The sequence below is a fragment of the Condylura cristata genome, unplaced genomic scaffold (genome assembly GCF_000260355.1).
Source record: "Condylura cristata isolate star-nosed mole 26May11 unplaced genomic scaffold, ConCri1.0 scaffold00028, whole genome shotgun sequence".
Taxonomy (NCBI): domain Eukaryota; kingdom Metazoa; phylum Chordata; class Mammalia; order Eulipotyphla; family Talpidae; genus Condylura; species Condylura cristata.
The window spans coordinates 21,868,570-21,892,698 of record NW_004567129.1 but is presented as its reverse complement, the minus strand read 5'-3'; the positions used below and the strand labels follow the sequence as shown (position 1 = coordinate 21,892,698).

The 24,129-nt window shown below is 38.8% G+C and overlaps 1 protein-coding gene across 1 annotated transcript in view; it reads right to left on the bottom strand.

Annotated features, from left to right (window-relative positions):
* The window catches only part of CDH8 (cadherin 8, type 2), a 349,844-nt gene that overhangs the window by 135,429 nt on the left and 190,286 nt on the right, over positions 1–24,129 (bottom strand). Inside the window, exons 5-7 of the mRNA XM_004690505.2 lie at positions 18,679–18,846; positions 13,846–14,033; positions 10,099–10,352 (exon numbers count right to left, since the gene is read on the bottom strand). Coding sequence (XP_004690562.1) covers positions 10,099–10,352; positions 13,846–14,033; positions 18,679–18,846 — 610 coding nt within the window. The remainder of the gene's footprint in view (positions 1–10,098; positions 10,353–13,845; positions 14,034–18,678; positions 18,847–24,129) is intronic.

The window sequence follows — 24,129 nt, the reverse complement described above, 5'->3', positions numbered from 1 at the left end:
GATCTGCCTGTTCTGCTCCCCACTCTGTCTCTGGTAAAGCCTCTCACCGCCCCTGAACCTCTGGCCTGTACCCCAGTTCTGTATGTACAAATAAATAAATCTTTAAAAAAAAATAAAAAAATAAATTCAAAAATAAAAAATTGGCAAATGACCTGTGAAGTTCTAGTGCAAAGAAACTCAAATTCAAACTGGCCAGGTTGTTAGTCTTAAGAGTGTTCTTTAGATCACAGGGAGATTCTGGTCTTGGAGAAAAACAAAGTCGATCCATTTTTTCCTTCAAATCTAATAGGCATAAATGCACTTTTATACTATAAAAAATGTTTTGCTAAACATTGGTTTGCAGACTCTATATGGAAAATTTATTGGAAGATACAATTTTGAGCCAACTGCAAGTGAAGATGCTATTTAGAGCCACATATAATGAAATAAAGCCCTTAGTTATGAATCAGTTATTATATTTCACTGAACTCCAACTGTTTCTTTCTCACTGCTTAATTTCATTCTAGCTTTTGTTATTATGCCTAAAGAAACCATTTTAACATTTTCTCACATGCACTTTGAGTATCAAAAATTCCATCTACAAGTTTTCAGCTTTTTGCCTCTAATTGCTCCACTGGTTGCTCTAACTGCTTTAATAAATAATATTATCTGAATTCTGCTGGTCCTAGAATTCTAAGGTCTTTGCATCACATCTTATTTATTATTCCTCTAAGGAGAAACAGGAGGCCTTTTTCTACCCAAAACATTTCTTGAGAGAGATAGTGAGCGAGAGAAAAAGGGAAAATAAAAAGTGAGAAAAGATGAATGTAAAATCCACACTTCAAATTAATCCTCACCATAAAGCACACTGTTTATGCTCACATACATACATAAACAACACACACATACAGATGTGAATACATGATTAAACAGCTACATAACTCAGTGAATGCATGACTGAATTCATTCATTCATTACAATTAGTTGAATTAGCAGGTGATCTTTTTGAAACACTGATTTGGAAGAGTTGGTACTTTTGAATTGGAAGACAATCAAAGTTTAATCAGGCCAAGACTGCAAGAATTAAAAGACCAAGCTCCGATTATTTTTAAGATGAGGACATTGTACTAGACGTTTGTGAACCATTGGCAGGAACGCACAGGGTGCAGTCACTATGGAAAACAGTAATAAAGTTCCTAAGAGAAATGAAAGTAGAATTACCATGGGGCTCAGTAATCCCACTTCTAGATATTTATCAAAAATAACTGATACTGTCTACCCAAATTACACACAAACATTAATTCAAAAGGACATTTGTACCCCTATGTTTATCACTGCACTATTTACAACAGGGAAGATGTGAAATTAACCCAAATGCCCCAAAATAGATGACTGGATTAAGAAGATGTGGTCTACATACTTAATGGAATATTACTCAGCAATCAAAAAGGATAAGCTCATGCCATTTGTGGCAACATGAATGGAGCTGGAAGGAATCATACTTACTGAAATCAGCTAGAAAGAAAAAGAAAAATACTGGATGCTTTCACTCATAGAAGGAGTGTAAGGGGTCAGGGAAAAAATAATTGTAATAAAGTAAAAACTAAAATCAACAAACAACCATAAACCAGAGGCATTCTATGGGAGTGGAGAGGCAAACAGGATCAAAACTGCGATAGGAAGAGCACACGGGACTATGATGATGGCACATGAGTCAATTGGTGGTGGGAAGTCCATGGGGATTACAACTGAGATGAGAAAGAAAATGATGAAGAATGTATATATATATATATATATATTTAGTGGACTAGACAAGGGTGGCGAACAGCATAAGGGACTATGATGGACTATGATGATGGTGCATGGGTGACTTAGTGGTGGGAATTTCACACATTGTACAAAATGAATAGTAATGTAATGAATATATTCAAAAAATAAAAGCAGACAAGAATAAAATATAGAAAGATGTACTGATACCAGGGTTCCAAGGCTCTATTAGCCCTCCATATTCACTACAGCACTATTTATGACAGTCAAGATAGAGAAAATACCTAAATATTCAGCAACAGATGAGTAGACCAAGAAAATGTGGTAGGTAGACAGAAGGAAATAGTACTCAGCTTGATAAAGAGGCCTACATGACCACACGGATGCACCAGGAGGAATTATGCTCAGTCAAATGATCCAATCACAAGAGGAAAAATACACCATGATTCCATTGAGCTGAGGGATCTAAAATAAAGTCTTGGCAGCACAGCATGCAGTATAAGCTGCCAGGGATGGTGGTTGGGAGTGTGAAGAGGGGCAGGTGCACATTTATGATGAGTAAATTCCATTGTGCTTTCTTAACCATATTGTATTGCACACTTAAAAATCTGTTAAGAGGGTCAATCTCATGTTAAGTATCCTTGTCACAAATGGAAAAAAAAAAAACAAAGTCTAGGCCCTTACCAAAAAAAAATGAGAGCCATTGCAAGATTGAAGAGCGAGTTGGTCAATATGCAGTCTACTCTCCAAAGGAATTCAGGTTCTGAGCAGTAGCAAATATTTCCACTTTAGCATCATCTAATACCAAGACCCTAAGGAGTGTTTTCAGCAAAGGAGCTCATTAGCAGCAAGCCTGTAACTGAGGTGAAATATAAAAATGCCAGAAGATAATTGTGTGTGTGTGGGGGGGGGGAGGTTGGAGGGACGGTGTGGGGGAGGTGGCTCTTGTGTAGAATAGGTACTTCATTCAAGAGAGGAATTAAGACAACACAGCACTGTGGCCACTCTGATTGTGTGTCAACCTACTTTGCTGGCTGAATGGCCATTGTCCCCACTTTTAATTTAAGCAATCCGTGCAGTCACTCAAGGTAAATGCTCTGAAAGAAAGAGGAACAACTCTCTGAAAACATTGCCGTTGTAATGCCATGGTAACATCAAACACATATTTGAGATAAATTGGAGACCACCGCAGATTTGTATGAATGTACTGACTTAGTATGCTCTCTCAGCAAGAAATCTTTACCTGATCTATGAATAATTGGCTGCACAGAAACCCAGGGTATCGGTCACCAAGAATAGGCTCAGTGGCCATCAGCTATCATCATCTTACTTCTCATCCAAGATGTCAGGAATCAGCACAAGGGCACAGACAGAGGCTCAGTGGTAAAAAGTGATGTAGTTTTTGGAGATGAGTTTGGAGTGCGGGGTCCTTGGGTTCACTCTGGAAAAGGTTTCACCAGAGCTCCCCTCTCAGCAGCACACAGAGAGTTTCCCGGACAGTTTCTCCAGGAGCCACCAATGTTAGTTATATTTCAAGAGCAGGTTTATTAGGAGCAGGGACAGAGGAGAAAAGGACATTTGCTTAGACACAAGCAGTCAGGAAGGGTGGCCCTGAAAGGGTCAGGTTTGCAGAGAGAAGCTTGCATGGTTGCAGGCAGGCAGCCTTAGGAGAGCCGCCTCTGCTGAGGAGGTCAGTGCAGAGGAGCCTGGCAGGTACAGGTCACAGGCGGGCAGGAGGCTGCTGCCCCGCAGAGGGTGAGAGTGGGTAAAAAGAAGAATCTGCATAGGCACAGGGGGTCAAAGGACTGAGGCCCCGAGCCAGTCAGACACTGCCCTGCTATAGTCCTGTTCTCCTTGGGATGGGCTCATTCCTTTGAGAAGTGGCCTGTGTGCTGCTGATTTTGGATAACTATACAGAATTCTAAGGGAGCAGAGATTTCACAATGAACCAGTGGGTCGAATCTCTGTATCTTTGCCCTCAGGTCTGTGCGTCCTACGGCAGTCTGATAGAGGGCTCTGTTACCTGCTTGAATCTTATGCCTTATGAGAAGGCACTGCAGCCCCAGGACCTTGATTTCTAAGGCTGGGTTAGTGGTCATGTTAATCCTTTCTGCCCCCAGCTCCTTGTGAGAGTCAGGGTTTACCCTTGTGATGTCTCCTTTAGTTTTTCTATTACTTCCTTCTGTTAAGAAGTGTTACTCTGCAATCAAAAAAGATAAATTCATGCCTTTTGCAGCAACATGGATGGAGCTGGAAGGGATCATATTTAGTGAAATAAGCCCAAAAGAAAAGGAAAAATACCGGATGGTTTCACTCATAGCAGGAACATAAAGGATCGGGCTGGGGAGGTGGGGGAGAGAGAGAGAGAGAAGCATATGCAGTAAAGTATAAACAAAAACAACAACTATTAACCAGACACATGTTAGGGGTAGAAAGGGAAATGTGTTAAAGAACTAGGATGGGAAGAGGGCACAGGAGTAGGGTGATGGCAGACGAGTGAACTGGTGGTAGGAAGCCCATGAGGACTACAATTGAGATGGAAAAATGCACAAAATGAAGAACGACGTAAAAAATAAATGAATAAATAAAGAAGTGTACGTGCAAATCCTTATACACCAACCATGTGTATATCCCTATGAGCAGAAACTCACCTTACAGACCCCTCTGGCGCCCTTCTCTATAAAGCGGTTTTGTGAGCATTAGTAGTACAACATAGGAATTTTGCACAAAGCTTGATTGATCAAGTAACAACAGCATTTTTCCTTTTCCTCACTCACAATTTGGTTCCCAGCCTGCAGTAACAAACCCCTAGGTCAGGGCTGGCTGCAGGAAGCAGGAACATTACTCAACCTTCATTCTGGCTAATTCCTTCTCTCTTGGTGGGCATCCTGTATTTGAATAAGACTATTTGAAAAATGAATACTCAATGATTTCATTCAAAATTGGTCCTGCTCATTTATCTCAACAGGAGGAGTCATGGAAATCACTGGTGAGAGAGAGCAGGTATTGGATTCTTACAAACACCCAGGCACCAACACAGATCAAGCTCAGCCTTGTGTGTTACTAGGTAAACACGTCATTTTATTCTCAGTTTCCTCATCTGTTAAAGGACGATAATGAGTAGGTTGTATATTACATCATAGTCATAGAGGTGTTAGAGAATGAAAGGAGTTTATTTCGCACATCCCTGCCATATAGTAAGCACTCATTAGTAGCAATATTCACAGCAGTTGCAGGGGCAAATTCAACTAAGTGATGTTAATTAGACTATTTAGCATGTAACTGCTAAAGAAGGAACCGCAAATCTGATAGAATCAGCAACTGTTAGTAGGAAAATACCTGCTAGGATAAGTGGGAGGTTTTTTTTTTTTTTTTTTTTTTAAGATTTATTTATTCATTCATACAGAACTGGTGTACAGGCCAGAGATGCGGAGGGTGAGAGGATTCACCAGGAACAGAGTGGGGAGCAGAACAGGCAGATCAATGAAGTAAACTGCTGAGGGGAGCAGCAGGCGGGTCAGCAGAGGTCGCCATGCCATGTGGATCTCCTCCGGGGCAGGTGGGGATCGAACTCATGCGGAATTGACTTAAGTTTCTTAGTGCTGCGCTTTAACCCACTGTGCCACCAGGGAGGGCCCAATAGGAGGTTTTTAATTTCCATTTGAAGGAAGATAAGGCCGCTGACTTACCTTTCATTAACTGTTTTTATTAATGCTAACATTGCCACATTTTTAATTAATAACTTCATCTCGTTATCTCCTAGCCTTGTGAGGAAGTTGTTACTATCCCATTTTATAAATGGGGTAACAGTCTCAGAATTCTAGGATCAAGCTGCCTGAGTGGGAGTAACAGTGAAAGGGTTTGAGCTTTGGTCTGTTCAAAACATAATCTTAAATAAACTTTACACTTTACTCAGCACTGCCACCTCGAGAGCTTGAGTTTAATCCCCGGCCAGGGAGGTGACCCACGTGGTGCAGCACACCTTTCTTGTCTCACCCACTGCTTCCGTCAGCAGTGTATTTCAGTCGATCTGCCTGTTCTACTCCCCACTTTCTCTGGTGAGTTCTCTTACCCTCTGCACCTGTGATTTGCACCACAATTTTATTACACCAAAAAGATTATATGCAATAAAATATGCCCATTTTAAAAAATGCATGTTTGTTCTCTATATGCACATCTATGTTATAAATATGTGTGCTCTGTATGTATACATATATATACACACACACACAATAGGCATATGTGTTACACACACACACACACACACGCACACACACATATATATTACATGTAGTAGTAAATAAATTAACAAATGCTTAATTAATGTTCCTGGAAGGGAAAGAAAAAGAAAGAGGGAGACGATGAATATTTTCTTTAATTACTGTGTATTTTCTCTTGGAAGAGAAGTTAGAGGCAGACATACAGGTTAGATAAAGACATAAACATAAGAATTTTAAAATAAATAATGTTTCAGTTTGACAGGGTGATATTCTAAATAGAGGCTGGGATGTGCGCACTGACCAGTCAATAGATGAGAGCAAGTTTGAATGTGGCAGATGCCACCATCAATGCCTCTTACTTGCTGGGTGACAAATAAACATTCCCCTAAAAGATGGTACATTCTTGTCAGCCTAGAAAAGCAAAAGATCTCAAGTAACAACAATGTGTAGCCATTTGTTACTTGGTAATTCCCTGAATATCCCTGTCCTCTAGTTCTGTTTAAAAAGGTTAAATGGTACTAAATCTGTCTGCTAGACTCATAAGGAACTATGCATTACTCTGGCTAGTCAGGTAATTTAATTTCCTACTCAAATTAACCAATTGTGCATAGAAGGATAAAAGCTGTTCTCTGTAACCCAATGGTGTGTGTGTGTGTGTGTGTGTGTGTGTGTGTGTGTGTGTGTGTGTAGTTAAAAACTACTGCAGAAATGCGGAACAGATGCAGAAAAATGCAGCGGTGATTCTTACACTCTTATCCCATGGAGCCATATACCTCCAGTCAGACCCGTGTGGGGCTGGCTTCTGATTAAAAGTGCCAAGCCCAGTTGTAAAAGCTTTCAAACAATATTCAACCCTTCTGTGCTATAGATGCCAAAGCATAGATGCCAAAGCATTGCCCAATATCTATCAGAAGTACAGGCATGTCCATGTCATTGAGGGTTACTTCATCTGTCCATCTCTATCTGGCGATACAGTCAGAGATCCCCCTCACCTTGCCTGAAAACAAAATGCTTCCGGTTGGCTAGTCCTTGCCAAGCAGATTCAAGCTTTTCTCTACACCTGCCTTTCACCTTAGTGGGGAGAATGAACCATAGTGGTAACAGTAACATCAACTATAAAGATTGTCATCACTGATGTCCTGTGAGCTTGAATTATTGTCAGTAAATCTCCATTTGTACATCTGTAAATGGGTAGATAAGAAGAAGGACAAAAATGCAGGGGCCTATGAAGCTGGACTTTTTGCCCAGTTTGTTGGCCAATATGAATTTTCAAGGAAAATTCCTCAAAGATCATCTCCAGTTGATTAAGAATATATCTCATGCAATAGCTGAAACTACATGTAACTAAAAAGCTTTGTGTAGCAAAAGAAAAATAACCAAAACAAAGAGACACCCTAATGATTGGAAGAAAATATTTGTACTCCATTCAACTGATAGGGAACTGATTTCAAAAATCTACAAAGAGCTTGCATGATGCAACAAAAATAAACAACCCAGTCAGAAAATGGGATGAGCTAAAAAGACGCTTATCCAAAGAGGAAATGCAAATGGCCAACAGTTATATGAAAAAATGTTCAATATCACTTATAATCAGGGAAATGCACATCAAAATCACAATGAGATAACATCTCACATTGAAAAAAAGAAAAGAAAAAGAAGCCTCTTCCACTGCTGGTGGGAATGCAAACTGATCTAATCATTATGGAAAGCTGTGTGGAGGACCCTCAAGTTACTACCCTGTGACCCAGTGATTCTACTCCTAAGAAACTACCCAAAGGACACAAAAACATTAATTTGAAAGGAAACAAGTACTTCAGTACCCCTATGCTTATTGCAGGACTATTTATAATAGCCAGGATATGGAAACAGCCTAAATGCCCAAAACACATGACTGGATCAAGAAGATGGAGTCGATATTCACAATGGAATATTACTCAGCAATAAAAATGTAAAGTCATGCCATCTGCAGCAACATGGAAGGAACTGAAAGGAATTATGCTTAGAGAAATAAGTCAGAAGGAAAAAGAAAAGTACTGGATGGTTTCACTTATAGGAGGAATGCAGAGGATTCCAAGTAAGGGATAAGGGGGAAAAAAAAAAAGATAAAGCTAGCAGGCAAATTATAAGTCCAAGACATATAGCAGGAGAGGGGGAGCGAGAAGGGTCAAAATAGGGGAGATAAACACATAAGAGTCTATGGTGACAGTTTATGGGTAACCTGGTAGTGCGAGTTTTATGGGGATTCCACTTGAGGAAATAAGTGAAATACTGTACAAAAAAATGAGTAAAAATTAAAAAAAAAAAAGGACATCTCTCTGCATGGGACGTCTATACCCACTGTTTGGATTAGATGTCTGGAGTTCATACATCACTGTCCTGTGCGTGAGTTCCCACATTCACTAAGTGCCATTAGTGTGAGGTACTCCAGAGCCAAAGACAGACCACTTCTGTCTTCCTTGCTTACAACAGTGGAAATCTTGGCACATCAGTGTGAAACTTGGTCCCAGGAGTGGGACCGGTTCACATTCTGGAGACATGAGGAAAGTGGTCATTGAACTACTCAGTTACCCATGAAGTCAGGAAATGACCACCCCTGAGAATGTATAGCTCAGGACATTTCCTGCTTTGTATCCTCATATTTGATAATTTTCCCTGTAACAGAGACAACTCTATTGGCCAGATGCAGAACACTCTGTATTTCTTTGTTTTCTTGAAATTCTTTAGAACTGAGAAAATCCCTGGGGGAGTTTTACCTTTTTAGGGGTTGAGGCTTGTGAAAGAAAGTTATTTTGTAGGCTGTCCAATACATACTCTATAATCCTGAATTTAGAAATGCCTCTGCTAAAAAAATTCTCTGGATTCGAAAATAATACTTTTTTTTTTTTTGCCTAAACTCAATTATTTGCCTAAACTCAATTATTTGCCTAAATTATTTGTGGGGGTAGAGGGTGGTTAATAACTGTTCTGCCTGGTTTTATTTCCGGTCATAGAGTTTCAGCATCCCATCAGTAATAAGAATTTGACACACTAAATATAATAAAAAAAACAAAACCTCCACAAAGCTCATTGTCTAGGGTTTATGAGAATAAAATAAGTAGACACCCAATATACCTATTGATTTACAAATGAAATGAGGTAGGTATGGGATGACCTGTAACTTTTAGATTAACTAGTTAGTTCTCTAAATCTGTATTCCTGTATCTAGCTTTCTTGTCTCTCCTTTTTTTTTTTTTTTTTCCAACAAACACTTCTAAGCCAATATTTGAAATCCACACTCAAACACATCATTAGCTAACACTTCACCCTTGGAGACCAGTGTGCAAGTTATAGATTTTCAGTGTTATTTATTTATTTATTTTTTGGAAGAAAGCTATTTAGCTTGAGTTCCTAGGCTGTCATTTGGGTGACCAGCAAAAGAGAAAAGATGTATACAGTTCAAAAGCAAAAAAACCAGAATCGAGTCTCTTCTAAAAAAGAAAAAAGGCAGACAAACTTTTATAAAGGATTATTTCTCGTCTCAGGTAGAAAATTCTGAATGGCGAAAGCATAAACAAAATGTATCTTTGAAATGGCAGAGAAAGATTTGGTCTAAAAGTTACCAATCCAGATATGCTGACCCATCATAAATGGTCATCATCAGGAGATAATTTCACAGCCAAATACAAAAATAAGATAGGCACCTCTTAATGCATTGAGACAGTGGCCTCGTGCCTCAAAATGCCTATATGTAATTCCCTGTGATTACCCGAGGAAAAAAGACAAGGTAGCAAACTTTCCAAATGCAAAAAAGAAATAAAAAACAAACATGCAAAAGAATATAAAAGATCCACTCAAATGTACTGTAAAACATTTGCAATTTTGCATTTTGGGGAGCAATCTGAAAGCTGAAATAATTTTATGCCCTGGCTTTGGACACTGCTCATAGCTGTTAGCAGTTAAGTGTGCATAGACACATACATCTCATACACAAACAAACACACACACATCCACACACAAAGTACCTTTGACCAAAATGCCTGGGTCACGTGAGCATACTCCCAAAGGCAGCCACACAGAAAATACACAGAATAGCATTTGGAATTGATTTGCTTGCCATCGGATGCAGCCAGAATTACTTTTAAAAGAGCAATACCTTATAGGACTGGAAGTGATATCCGGGTCACGAGCAGTCACTTGTCCGATCACGGAGTTGAGAGCAGCATTTTCATGAACTTCAAGGAGGTAAGTTGGTGAAGAGAAGACAGGAGGTTCATCAGCATCTTCAACAACAATTTTAACAGTTGCCGTATCTTTAAAGGGTCCCCTGGCACTGAAACGTGGGTCAATGTGGACATTGGTGGCCTCTACTTTCAGTGTATAGGATTTTTTGGTCTCAAAGTCCAGAGGCTGTTAAGAAATGACAAAGATGAATGTTTCTCACTAATGACCACAGCAGCAAGAACAAATGAGTGTAATGCTGATGGATGATAGTTATGTGCAATCAAGCCCATTCGTGAGCCTTAATGGGATCACTCTCCAGTCCTCTAGATTCAACCTGTAAATTTTACAGGCATTTATTGATATCTGTTTATTATACAAGCTCAGTGAATCTAATCTCCTATTGTTTTGTTTTGTTTTGCTCATTTCACTCGGAATTCACAAAATATTCACAGTCATGAATTGTGCCATCAAAATTTCACTTCAGAGTCATAATAAAATTTTACTAGTGATGGCATGACCTGCATACCAATCAGCCAGTTAATCGGTCTCTGCTGGTAGGAGATAAGGCAACATCGAGCACAATCTCTAGCTGGGAAGAATATTTTATCATTTCTGCAACAGTGTGTGAAATGTAAAGAACTAGAAATAATCATTGTTTAGTCCAAGGAGACATAATGAAGCATAATTTAGCACTAATCCCAACAAAGAGTGTTTTCTTATTTCGCTTCCAGAACATTGCTGCTCTACTGATCATGTGGCAAATATGGGGTTTATGATTTTTAAGGGCATTCCTAGAAGGCCTCTGTTACAAGCTATGTGCTGTGAAGCTGGAGGGTCTGTCTACTCGTGTTTCTACTTAGAAAGAAGAACGAGAACTAAAACGGACAGTGTTTCCACCAACCACTTAAAAGCAAGTGGAAATTACCTCATAGCACCATTACGAACAATGTTTCTACAAAGTAATCCTTCTTTTCTTAAAAATCTCAGAGACGGCCCTCCCTGGTGATGCAGCGGGTTAAAGCACAGCACTGAGAATCTAAAAGCCGCTTCTGCATGAGTTCGATTCCTGCGTACTACGGAGGTGACCACATGGAGTGGCAGACCTCTCCTGACCCGCCCGCTGCTCCCCTCAGCAGTGTAGTTCGTCGATCTGCCTGTCCTGTTCCCCACTCTGTCTCTGGTGAGGCCTCTCGCTGCCCCTGAGCCTCTGGCCTGTACCCCAGTTCTGTATGTACAAATAAGTAAAATCTTTGAAAAAAAAAATCCCAGAGACTCTAGTTAATACCTTGGTAGGCAGAATTATATACAAGAGCACACCCCCCTTTTAAATAACCAGAGGCTCGTCTACATCAGAATCTTTACTGTCTAATGCTCAGCAACTCAGAATATTCCAGATTCAAGGGATGCAGGTCTGCCAGGCTCAAAGAGACAAGTTAGATTTGCATTGCAATTTCTTATAAGAAAGAGAACTTTCAATCTGCAATGCAGATTGGAAAAAAAATAAGCTGGAACACAAGTTGGCATTAGTGAACTCTTTCAGAACTCCTGTACATGCTTAAATATATATTTTTATTTCTGATTTTTGTGCTGATTTTTATAGTCAAATCCATTTTGACTAGAGCTTGCTTTTTTAAAAATATTTTCTAGTAAACAAGGCAGATACTCACTTCCTTGTCTATCCTGAAATTACTACTCATGAATAGATCATTCGACATCAGCACTTTCACAATTTGCCAATCACCCCTACTGTAACAATTTTGTCATTTCAAATTCTTCATACACTGGTGAGTATAACAGATGACGCTCTGCTTAATTTTTAGCTCAACATTAAATACTTAAATATCCTGGTGCCCTTGGTATTTTGTGAGAAAGAAGTTAAGAGAACCCATGAGCTGTGCAAATCTGACTCCCAATACATTATTCTCAGGAGTTAAAATACAGTGCTTCTTGATGTCAACATGAGTGGTACATGATTTCAAGTTTATGAGTAACAGTGAATAAAAATACAGCAAATCGCTAACTGCTCCAGCTTATAAAAGCACCTTATGGTAACAACGAATAGCAGTTAATAATAACAATAAAAATGACATTAGGAATCATTAACCAAGGAAACTAGCTCTGGGTTATGCAGTAATTGACTCAAGTATAATTATACTGTCCTCTATTTCAGGCATGAGTTTTTAAATACTTTGCAACTCTTAATCCTAAATTTGAGCCAGGTATTAAAGGTAGTACTGCTCAACCATTTTTTAAAATCAATGCAGACTCTCCAAATTAGGTTTTTGAGATTTAACAGGCATATAAAAATATGTCCAGAAAATCCCGGGCTCCCCTTTTTGACACCTCTCTTGGGGGTTTAAGAACACGACCATTGAAGGCACATGCCTTTGTCACGTGGGATCTCGAGAATCAGACAGAAGGTTAGAGTCGTGCCAAGTCACACTGGTCGGGGCAGCAAGAGAAGAGAGCAGCTCCCAAGAGCATGGCCTGCTATCTTTCTTCTTCAATATGCACAACTTAAGTAACCTCAAAATTAATCTGTACTACTTCATGACTATTGTTCACGGAGAACAATATTGAACAAAATATTGTTGAAGACATGTTGAGAAATATAGCAAATATTGTGTAGATATTTACCACCCCCTATACACACAACAGCAACAAAGTGGTTTCTGGCAAAAGGAGTGGCAAATATCAGCAATTGATGGAGATGTTTCTTTCTCCAGTGCTAGCTCCACATCCAGGAGTGAGGCAAAGTCATCATTTACTATCATTGCTGGACTTCTGACACATAGTCTGGAGCACCTCACGGTAGCTGGGCTGATCTTTTCTTCCCTGTGCCGTAACTAGCCAGAAAATGGAAGCTACTGCCCTGTCCTTGAGTTTCCCTGAAAGTCTACAATAAAGAATTAAGGATTTTCAACCTATTTTGTGGAGATATTCCCCTGAGGCAAGAGCGCAGAAATGAGGAGAGTGACATAGAGGAGGATTAAATACATAAGATTTGCCACTCTGTGAGCAACTATGGCGTCTCCTCACTGGGAATCTTCTTATGAACTGGACACTACACTTCAGAATAATGTCTGCAAAGAACAGGAGTTGTTCTTCAGTCTCTGTCCCTTACTGTTTGAGGGCTGCCTTCAGATAGCTGGAGTGTGCAATACAGGAATGAAGCAACTTTGTGTGGATTAGGAAAGAGCACCAAGACAGACCCAGAGAAAACTAATGAATGAGATGGGAGGCTTATACCACCATGGGAAGGGTTTACTGGGCTTTGCTGAAATGGGAAGTGGGTCAGGAGTATGAGGTATAAGAAGGGTTGTATTTTTTCAAGACTAAAGAAGCTAAACCGGGCCTTCCTCTAAGCTAAGGGTTAAGTCTCAGCACTATCACTGCAGCACGAGCTTGATCCTGGACAAATTGCTGACTCACATGGCGCAGTAGAACTCTCCAGTCTCAACCACTGCTCCCCTCAGCAGTGTTTCAGTCAATCTGCTTGTTCTGCTCCTCACTTTGTCTCTGGTGAATCCTCTCAACCCTCACACCTCTGGCCTACAACCCAGTGCTATACAAAAATAAAGAAAGAAGCTAAATCTCTACCAGCATCAAGATTATGTCAAGGAGATCACCCAACTCCCACAAACTTCAAAACTCAAGTTCATCATCTCCTTTCATTTACCTTTCTTAGTCTTATAATGCCATCCTGGGCCTGGGCGTCAGAAGTGATCTCGAAGAGAGCTGTTCCATCTCCATCAATGATGTCATATGATGACTGTGCATTTTCACCAATGTCCTGGTCATTGGCCTTCACCTTCCCTATGGCAGTGCCAAGAACCACGTCCTCTGGTACTGAGAAGTGATACAGACCTTCGAAGAGAGGAGACACCTGAGCATCACACATCTGCCATGAATTCAATTAGCGACTATTTACTGGACACTTTATTTTTAAAGTGTCAAATTTAAATTGCTCATCATTCCTTTTGGATAGAAACCTTTTTGTTCTTTGCTTTCTTTTACATATATATTTTTTGATTCCATTTTTTCCCCAGTGGAACAGAATTCTGCTGCATGCTAACATGTTGACAGTAGAGGTTTTTTCTCCTCAGGAGAACTCACCAGAGCACCCAGAGTCCCTTCCTCATTCTGAGCTTTCCTGTAGATGCTACCAACACAGTGATGGGAAAGATAAAAATGCCTCTTTTTAATGTAGAATATACATTTTTTTTTAATGAGTCAGAGACAAATAGTTCCCAGAAGTAGTGATCTCTCTTCAAGACTATACAACTTATTCAACCATATGTTTACCATGTATAAATCTGGAGCAGTTATATCGGTATCTGCGAGCCCATAAGAATGTTCTTTCCAATTTGCTATATAATCACATTGGCTGCCTATGGGGATATTCATTGTTGCCCAACATAAAATATTAAGCTAATTTCAGCACAGAAAGATGCAATGTGTAACATACTGAAAGTCCCATTTGAAGTTACCTTTATATTTACAGACTTGTAGACCATTTCTGATAAAATCCAATTACTAAGCTTCTGCTGTGCCCTGCAGCAAGCTGTTCAGACACATGAAACACTCCTCTTGTTACTAAAGCCCTCAATGCTCTGAAGACCACAATCCTACCTTCAAAACTCACTAGGCAAAATACCATTATAGTGCATGCCCGTTCTCCCATGGGGGCAGTAAAATGAGTCTAATTAATGACATCCGTCCCATTGTTATTCACAAAGCCTACTTGCATTGATGTCACTCACTTTCACTGGTATAGGAGAAGTTATTGATACCCCAGCCATTATCCTGGCCTTATTTTTTCAGGGTACACCTACCCTAAGATTGACTGAAAATTCCTGCCTTTATCTGCCTGAGGGTTTCTCTGCCCCAGATCCCAGTTTGCCCACTGCCTGTCAGAACTATGGGAAAATAAATGACCCCACAGAAGTAGACCTCAAAGACTCAAGGAGTTAGTATATGGAGTTCCAGGCTCCTTCCTCTTTTAGTAGAATGGCATTGCATTAGTTCTTTTGTGTTGTTTATTTACAGTATTCCAGAATTTCCCCCCAGTCATAGCTATCTTGATAATACACATTACTGGCTCTCTTTTCTTCTCTCTCACACCCTCACTTCCCTGTAGGGATTCCTTGGGTCCATCTCCAAGATAAACGACTTACAATCAAATTCATTTCTCAGTCAGTGCATGTTTCTGGGGAGCCAAAGTCAGACAACCAGGAGGCTTAGTCCCATTGCAACAAAAACAATGGGAAAAAATTCAGTGGACTATAAACTCAAAAGGAAAAAATTAAATCTGAAGAACATTATCCAATTGTAGTTTGAACTCAGCCACTGAGCCCCTTAGATAAACTACAGCTCATTTTACCCAATATAACAAGATTACTTCAGGTGATGGACAAAGAGTTCTTCTATTACTAATACACTTTTCTTTAATGATGAAATAAAATTGACTTCTACAAATATCAGATGGTGTCACTTATATGTGGAATATAGAGGGAACCAAACAAAGGGTTCGATAAAGCCAAACTCAAAACTCTTGGAAGCTGACTATAGAACTGAGGTATTTAGAGGGGGTATGTGAGGGGGAGGGGCAAAAACAAAGTGGGGAGGGAGCATAGTGGAAGATAGTGGTGGACTGGGGGTGCCTTGAAGAGAATAGAAAAGATGGATTTTCATTTAGAATTTCACATAATTCACACAGCAGACAACAATGCACTTCATTTTATATAAAATTATTGAAATGGGGAATACCATTTCTCATCTTTTCCCCCAACTCTTGTATTTTCTTTTTAGTTAAAATGATAGTTAATGCTCTGATATGTATGTCTTCTTTATCAGAAAATGAATCTTTCAATTCACCAGTGGCAGATGAGTTTCAAAAATGTTCCCTTTGTTGATGGGAGCATTACAGTAATAACACTGGAAGGGAGGGATTCTAGAGCCCCCCAAATACAAACAACATTGTAAACCCATGGTACTTCAATAAAAAAAAAATAATTTCTTAGAATCATGAAGCTATGTTGTTGGGGAACAAAAACTAATTCTGAATAGGTTTGCCAGAAGGTAGGCACTGAAAATCATTATGTAGAATGCAAGTCTCCCAGTTCTCTCATAACTGGTGTAATGATTGCATTCTCTTCAAACTTTTCATTCCAGGGAAGCTTTGAGGATTCCTTGAGGCATGCCTATTAAGTAAATAAGCCAGCAAAAGCACTCACCTTGCTTCCCACCCTGAATCAAGGAGCTGTGGGAAACCAAATAAATAGAACATGGCTCTATTCATTCCTATTTGGCTCACTCATCACCTCTATCATGGTGACAATAGTTAACAGCTATTACCTCTAAGAAAGGGAACACTTTTGAAACTCATCTGCCACTGGTGAACTGAAACAATTATCTTCTGATAAAGATGAGATGCATATTAGAGCATTAATTAGAATTCTAATAAAAAGAAAATATAAAAGTTGTGAAAAAGATGAGAGAAGTGGTATTTCCCCATTTCAATAATTTTATATATAATGAAGTGCATTGTTATCTGATGTATGAATGGCCAGAGGTGAAAAATTCATCTTTTCTATTCCTTCTTCCTTGATATTTCTGTAGATGAAACCTCAAAGGTACTTCAAATGCGTCATTTTCAAGCCCCATCTCTCTCCCTCCCCTTTCCCCTTCTCTTCTCTCTCCTTCTTTTCTCTCCTCCTCATCCTCTCCTTCCTCTCCACCCCCCACCCTTCTCTTTTTTTTCTTTCTTTTTTTAAAGCCAGTTGCCCTGTGGTATTTCCTATTCCAGCAAATCTCACTGTGTGTATCCAGTTTTTCATGTCAGAAATCTGACAACTCACTCCTTAGCTGAACAATGGAATCTAGCCTTTGATTTTTTCCACTGCTTACTCCTGCTCCTGGATGTCTATTACATCTGTACACTTCTCTTCACGTTTTTTTTTTTTTTTAAATATATGTATTTTTTACATCATTCTTCATTTTGTGCATTTTTTTTAATTTCAGTTGTAATCCCCGTGGACTTCCCACCACCAATTCACCCACGTGCATCACCACAGTCCTGTGCACTCTTCCCACCTCAGTTTTGATCCTGTGATCCTGTTCCCCTCCTCACCCCTGTAAAATGTCTCTGGTTTATAGTGGTTGAGTGTTTTTTTTCATTTTTACTTTATTACAATTGCTCTTTTTTTTTTCTTTCCTGATCCTTTACACTATGAGTGAAACCATCTGATATTTTTCCTTTTCTTTCTGGCTTATTTCACTAAGCATGATCCCTTCCAGTTACATCCATGTTGCTGCAAAAGGCACAAATTTATCTTTTTGATTGTGGAGTAATATTCCATGAGTATATGTACCACATCTTCTTAATCATTTCTCTCCACTTGTATGACAACCACCCTGCTTGGTGGGATTATGTTCCCCTTTCACATCAATGATGGGGAATACCCCCAGGCTGACTGCCATATGGAAATGTCCCTGGGAAAAGACCAAGTTTCACTCCTACCACTTAACCTACAATTAAAATCCTTTAATGGCTACCCAGAGATTTTAAGATAAAGACCATGGTACTAAAAATCCAAGGATGGCTAAGGTATCCCTCAATGGACTCCCCAAACCTTATGCTTCAGTTGTCATGAAATCCCTTCATTTCCCATTTTGGGTTGGTTCCTCTTTTGGAATACCTTTCCTTCCAGTCACAATGTTTCACCTTGTTCCAGCTAATTCCCACTCCTCATTCATCTCCATTCAGGAGGTGCCATATCAAAAAGACTTCCCCAAATCAGCTTTCAATATCAGATTACTCAGACAGTATGGCAGATACCAAGCAGATGAGTGTTCTCTAAGAGTACAAGGAAGTTGACAATGAATGACTGACCCCCTAACTCACTAATAGTGACTGTGAGAACTCTGTTTAGAACGTTCTGAGGAGGAGCAAGGGCTTCAGGAAGGACTGGGGATCAGTGAGCTCTGATGTCCCTCTCTTTCTGCCCAACCAGGAGGGAGGAACACATGTTTTGCAGTAAGTGTGCTGCCTATCTGCCCTTCAGGCACAGAAAATCTAGTTTCTTTTATCCACCAAATGTGGTAATGGACAGAGCAATGTCTGCATTGCATTTTAATCATTGTCTCAAGTTTTCTTAATGGGAGGTACTGTGGAAGAGAGATATCGGCATATGACTGGCAGTCAGGCAAGCTCATTCTCAACTCCAGCCATTAACTGAAAGCTTGATATTTGAAAATTTCCTCAATTTCTTGGAAATCTGTGAAATGGAGATATTTAAGTACTAAAATGACAGGCAGGCTGTTTTTTTTTTTTTTTTTTTTTTTTTTGGCGTGTGTGTGTTTATATATGCATCACGGCACCACACTCTGTGCAAACCAGGCACATAATCAATGATTATGATCAAGCTTTTGGATGGTAATGAAACCTAGAATATAAATTCAAATGGCAGCATCACAGTAGATCATCAGCCAGAGTAGTACATTCACTTACTCTGGGCAAATTTGGGAGGATTGTCATTCACGTCGGTCAGGGTCACGGTGAGTGTCGTGGTCCCAGACAGGCCGCCAGAGTGGCCGCCCATATCTTTGGCTTGGATAACAACCAGGTACTCCTCCTTGGCTTCTCTGTCCATGTTCGGGAGGGCAGTTTTTATAATTGCTGAGGGAGAGAAGTGGAAAAAATGGGAGAAAGAATTTCAGGCCGATAGCTCTTTCAGCAATAATAGGTGAATCACAAGCACACACACACACACACACACACACACACCATGTACACACAACATGTCTCCACTCAGATAATTTTCTGTTTTCCTTTGACATTTAACTAGTGTGTATCTGTGATGCCAACTCTGAGAAAGATTTTAGTTATAGACATTTACTGATCAGCTGCAAAATTACTTTTTATCATGTATCAAATGAACAGGCAATAATATACACTGGAAAGTAAACTGAATGGCATACTCTTACCTAGCAAATTAAAGAATAAATCATAACACAGCTGCCTCTACCCAGGAAAACCCTGGAAGTGAAAGAATCCTACAATTTATCACCTAGTCCAATTCCCCACCAAGAGGAGTAAATACAGAAATAGCTAGAAGGCACTAAGGTCAAAGACATATTATTCTGAAGTTCACAAATACATTAGAGGAAAGAAATAAATGCATTATTAGGATCAACTCAGATGAATAAAACACCAATCAGAATTAATATGGGCAAGTGCCTAAATGCTGAGTTACTGTTCAACTACATTGTACTTTAATTATTTAGTGATATTTTCTCTACTGTAAATGTAATAAGTATTTTAGAAAAATGGGAAGATACAGAAAAAGAGGGAAAAAACATAAGACCATACAAAATAATATGAGATTTTTAGTGCTAGAATGTCAATGTTCTATGTGTTACTCTATTTTCAAAATTTTTATTTCTTTGGTTCACTAGTAACTTAATATTCTTGTTAAAGATCTAAAAATTTGTTTAAATAATGCTGAAGTTATTTTGGAAACCTACTTTTAATCCTTTCCCTATTCTCATCCCTCTTTTCATAGACAAATATTAATAACATTAGGAGTGCATATTTCCCAAGCCACTCAAAATGTGTATGAACGAAGTGTATGAAATTCAACAACAAAATAATCATTATAAAAGCTTTTTTCTAGGATGTTCTTATCTCACACAATGGATATCTTTGAGATCCTTTCTTGATAGCATAGGTGCAATTCTACAATATGTTCCCTATAGCTGCATAAATGTTCATTTATGAATGTACAATGAGTTAACAGGCATTTCGCTAGCATGAATATGGTATCCCCTTAAGATTTTCACTTCAAACAACTATCAGATATTTTATTATGATGATACTCTATTTTTCTGAATCTTGCATTTTTAATAAACTCTATATTCTCAGCTGTCCCAACTTGATATTTCTAAAAGACTGTTAAAAAAAAAATGTAACTGTTACATCTCTGACCCAAGTAAAAGAAAACTTCTAGGATTAATACAATATAAACCAATGTTGCCTCTATATAAGAAATAGATAAGCAACAATACCAAAACAAAAATATTCTTGTGCATAAAAAAAAAATAGATCAATTCCTGCTCACTTCTCATCCCAGGATGTTTTCATTGTTCAGTTCAAATTGAAGATGAACCCTTTGCTTGGCCATTCTGAATGGCCAATCCTCATTTTTGGACCCATATACTCTAATTCAACCATCTATCTGTAAAAGGTTTGCAAGTTCACATCCCTGAATCACTTGAATAGCAGGTGTGATGCAGGAATGCCCAGGAAAATCCAATCCATTCAGGAAGGAAAAGTTCTTACGCACTCTATGAGAACTTGAAACCATTTTTGGATCAGAGCTTCCCATTGAGAGAGCACTTAGTTGGATAACCCTGTTAATTGGAAATACCAATGGTAACATAAAAGTATTTTTCAATACAATGGCTTGCTTTAGGATTTTATCATAAAACTTAATAGAGACTTATTCATAACTCAAAAGATCGTACTTACATGGTTATAAGCAAAAACAGAAGACAAGTAAAAATAGAACACTCACAGATTTGCACCACTATGAAACACTGTTGAGGGGAAAGTAAGCACATGAGAAAAGCCAGCAAGCACAAAAAAAGGAAAGCCTCATTATTAGCAAGATAAGATGCCAATATGAGTCCTCTGCTAAGGGAACACAGTTGATACTCCCTAACTATAGTCCCCAGGAAGGAATTCAAGCAACTGAAGGTCTAAAATGGGCACCATGTATTTGGATCTGCAATAGTTGTGTTTGCAATGAACGACACAGATTTCTCTTTGTTATTCCCTAGACAATGCAATACAATAAATCAACATAGAATCTACATTATTTAAACCATTATAACTAGCCTGGAGATGAATTAAAGCTTATGATAGGATATGTATAGTTCATGCACAAGAACTATCTGATTTTAGATAAGACTTAAGCATCCACAGGTTTTGATGAGACAGGGGAGACAGGAATCCATCCCCTTTGGATATTGAGGTATTTTTCATCACCCAGAATAGATCCAATTCTGGAAGGAACAGTTAGAGAATTGTTTTACTCCAGTGATATTCACATGAATACTTAAAAGTTTAGGTATCACGACGTTCTAAGGTTGACATAAATTAAAAACATCCAGTGGACTTTGGAATTAGACACAGAACTTCTGTCAGAGAAAATGGATATACATCCTCAAAGAAGGCTGCAACTTTTTCAAATAAATTAATGAGTTGAGGTTTACATGTAAATTCTGTCAGCTTGAGTGGAAGAAATTTTCAGAGACAGAGAAAGTTGGTATGTAATATTCTCACATATGTGTATGTATGGATGAATGTATATGTGTGTATATTTATCATGCATATGTGTGTGTGTGTATAATGATAGATATAGTGAAAGCATGTGTTAAGTATAAATTTTTTTTAAAAAGACTGTGATGCTCCCAGACACTTGAATTGAACTAGTTTTGAGAACTAAATAAAAGTAGCATATCTGAGAAACATTTATTTGTATGTGTAGTATCTCTGTGTGTTGTATCAGAATCTGAGTGAAATATCATGCTGTAGAGACTTATAATGAAACAAGAACTGTGGGAGTCTTAGGTCATTACAGAAAATCTTTGCCCTCACCATACAGACATACAATTTCATACTACCCAAGACTGTAATGGACATGGTCCAAGTGCCAGATAAATACTCCATCATACTGATATCACTCAAGTTTGGTGTCTCATCTTATTCTTACACTCACTAACTCTGTAACTGACCATGAATAATTTATTCAACCCATCAGGGCTCAGTACTCAAATGGAAATAATAATCAGCCTCTCATCATGGGTACTCCTAAGATCACGTGAGATCATGCATGCAAAGCTCTTTGCAAGCACTCAGCTGCTACCCAACTCTGCTGTTTATCTTTCCCGCTTGACTTTCCCATCAGAATTTAGTTCGTGTTAATCTGGATGGAAGTTAGGGTGATGAATATTCTCCAACTCCTCCTCCAGATCCACTGTCCCCCATTCTCCACCTGCTCTTGGTGTGGGAAGGTGACCGTTGTGCATTGCCTCAAATAACTCTATTTTCCCACTTTGTATTAGAATCAATCAACATATATTAGTCTAAGAGATTATAATTGTGGAGTAGGTAAGATGCCTCAAACACCTCCATCACAAGAGTAGACATTCTATGTTTATTATCATGGAGTATTGCTAGAACAAACCTCTAATATCCAGTACCTATACCATCCCTTACTCCTTTAGGCCTAGGGGTGATGTTGGTACTGCAGTTGTTAATCCCAGGGTATTTCACTTGATTCACAATCTTAGCCTCTCTATACTTTGGTCAATATTTCCTTCATTAAATGCTCCTCAATCATGCCATTCCTGCCAGGACCCTACAAGAGATACTTAGGATACCGATGTTAAACATGTTTTCAGAATATCCTTCTTACACAGACATCTGCAGGTCAAACACACTTCAATAAAATAACAGGCACCAGTTGAGTCACTCCTTGAGCCGCAGGGAAGTTTCTGACGTTCTTATCTGTAAAATGAGAATATAGTGATGCCTACTCAAGTTAAGTGCATTGCTCAAGATGACCCAGCTAGAAAGCTGCACATCTGGGAGTCAATGTACTTCCTCTTTTTATACAATATTCGAGCACGTTTCCTGAGTTCTAAGTTAGGCAGGGAGTCTCTCCAAGATTTCTTTAGGGCATGCAGCACTTAATTGGCTTCGGTACAAACTGTATAATGAACAACTTCTGCTTTTCCCGAGTCTACTGCCTCTAGTCTCAACCTCACAACTAGCAGCAACTCATTAGAAAATCCACGATAGAATTTCTGGAACATTTTTCATGCAACTGTGTAGCTAGACAAGCAGGATAAAAAAAATCCACATATGCCCTTGACCTTTCTTTTTTTTTTTTTCTTCTTTGTGTTGGGCATATCTATACATGTTACTTGATTTTTTTAAATTTCTGTTCCAAAGTCAGATCATTTTACTTGCATAGATGCTGCAAGCTGTTGATAAACTCCTAAAATAGAAGCTTAAAAACTGCCTTAAAAGTTCTTTCCACTTCTCCCCTGAATTTGGCTCACACATATTCTCCCAAGCACTAGTAGCTTCAGGCTTTTGTTTTTTGCTTTCTGTAGATAAGAGGGAACTTTTATATTTTATAAAATATAGTTTGCTATTAAATACCACCTAACATGAAGCAGAAAAATTAGGAACTAGGTTATTTTCCCTTTCAGATTTGAGAAGTCAAAAATTTTGACCTATCAAATACTAAAAAAGTGACTAGAATTCACTGAATGCATTTACTTGACTTTGATTCTAAAAACACAGATGGAAGGTCCCTATGCCTCTTTTACCAAAATAAACTAATTTACAACCCCTTTTTAATGGAGCTCATTTTAAATAGCTCCCCATTGCTCAAGATATGAATTAAATCTTTTTTGTCATGGTGGACAAGCAAAAGAAACAGTTATCTTCCCACAGGCTGCCATTCAGATAGTCTCAATGCCCAGCAATGTGTTCAGAAGCTTAAATATTATATTTAAATTCCCATTACATCGATGGGGTAACAGATTGGTATTTGGATATTAGGGCTAGCCCTGTGACAAAATGCTTTTTTTCTGGGGTATTCAGTAAAACCCTTTGAGGTTGGTATTTGATAACCTCATACAGCCACAAAAAGGAAAATCAATGAAGTTTTTCAACTTTTTTGTTAAGCATGGACATTTCAGGATGTGATGTGGAGTTGCCCAGCAAAGAAATATTATACCTCTTTTGTATTTGACTGCTCCACATTTTCAACTCAGGAATAGATTCTAAGATTTAGATTTCGAATCCTTAATGAGCTACCCTTGGGTGGATGACAAAACACCTAGGACAAGCTGTCCCTGAAAATGGGGATTTTAACATTTTGAG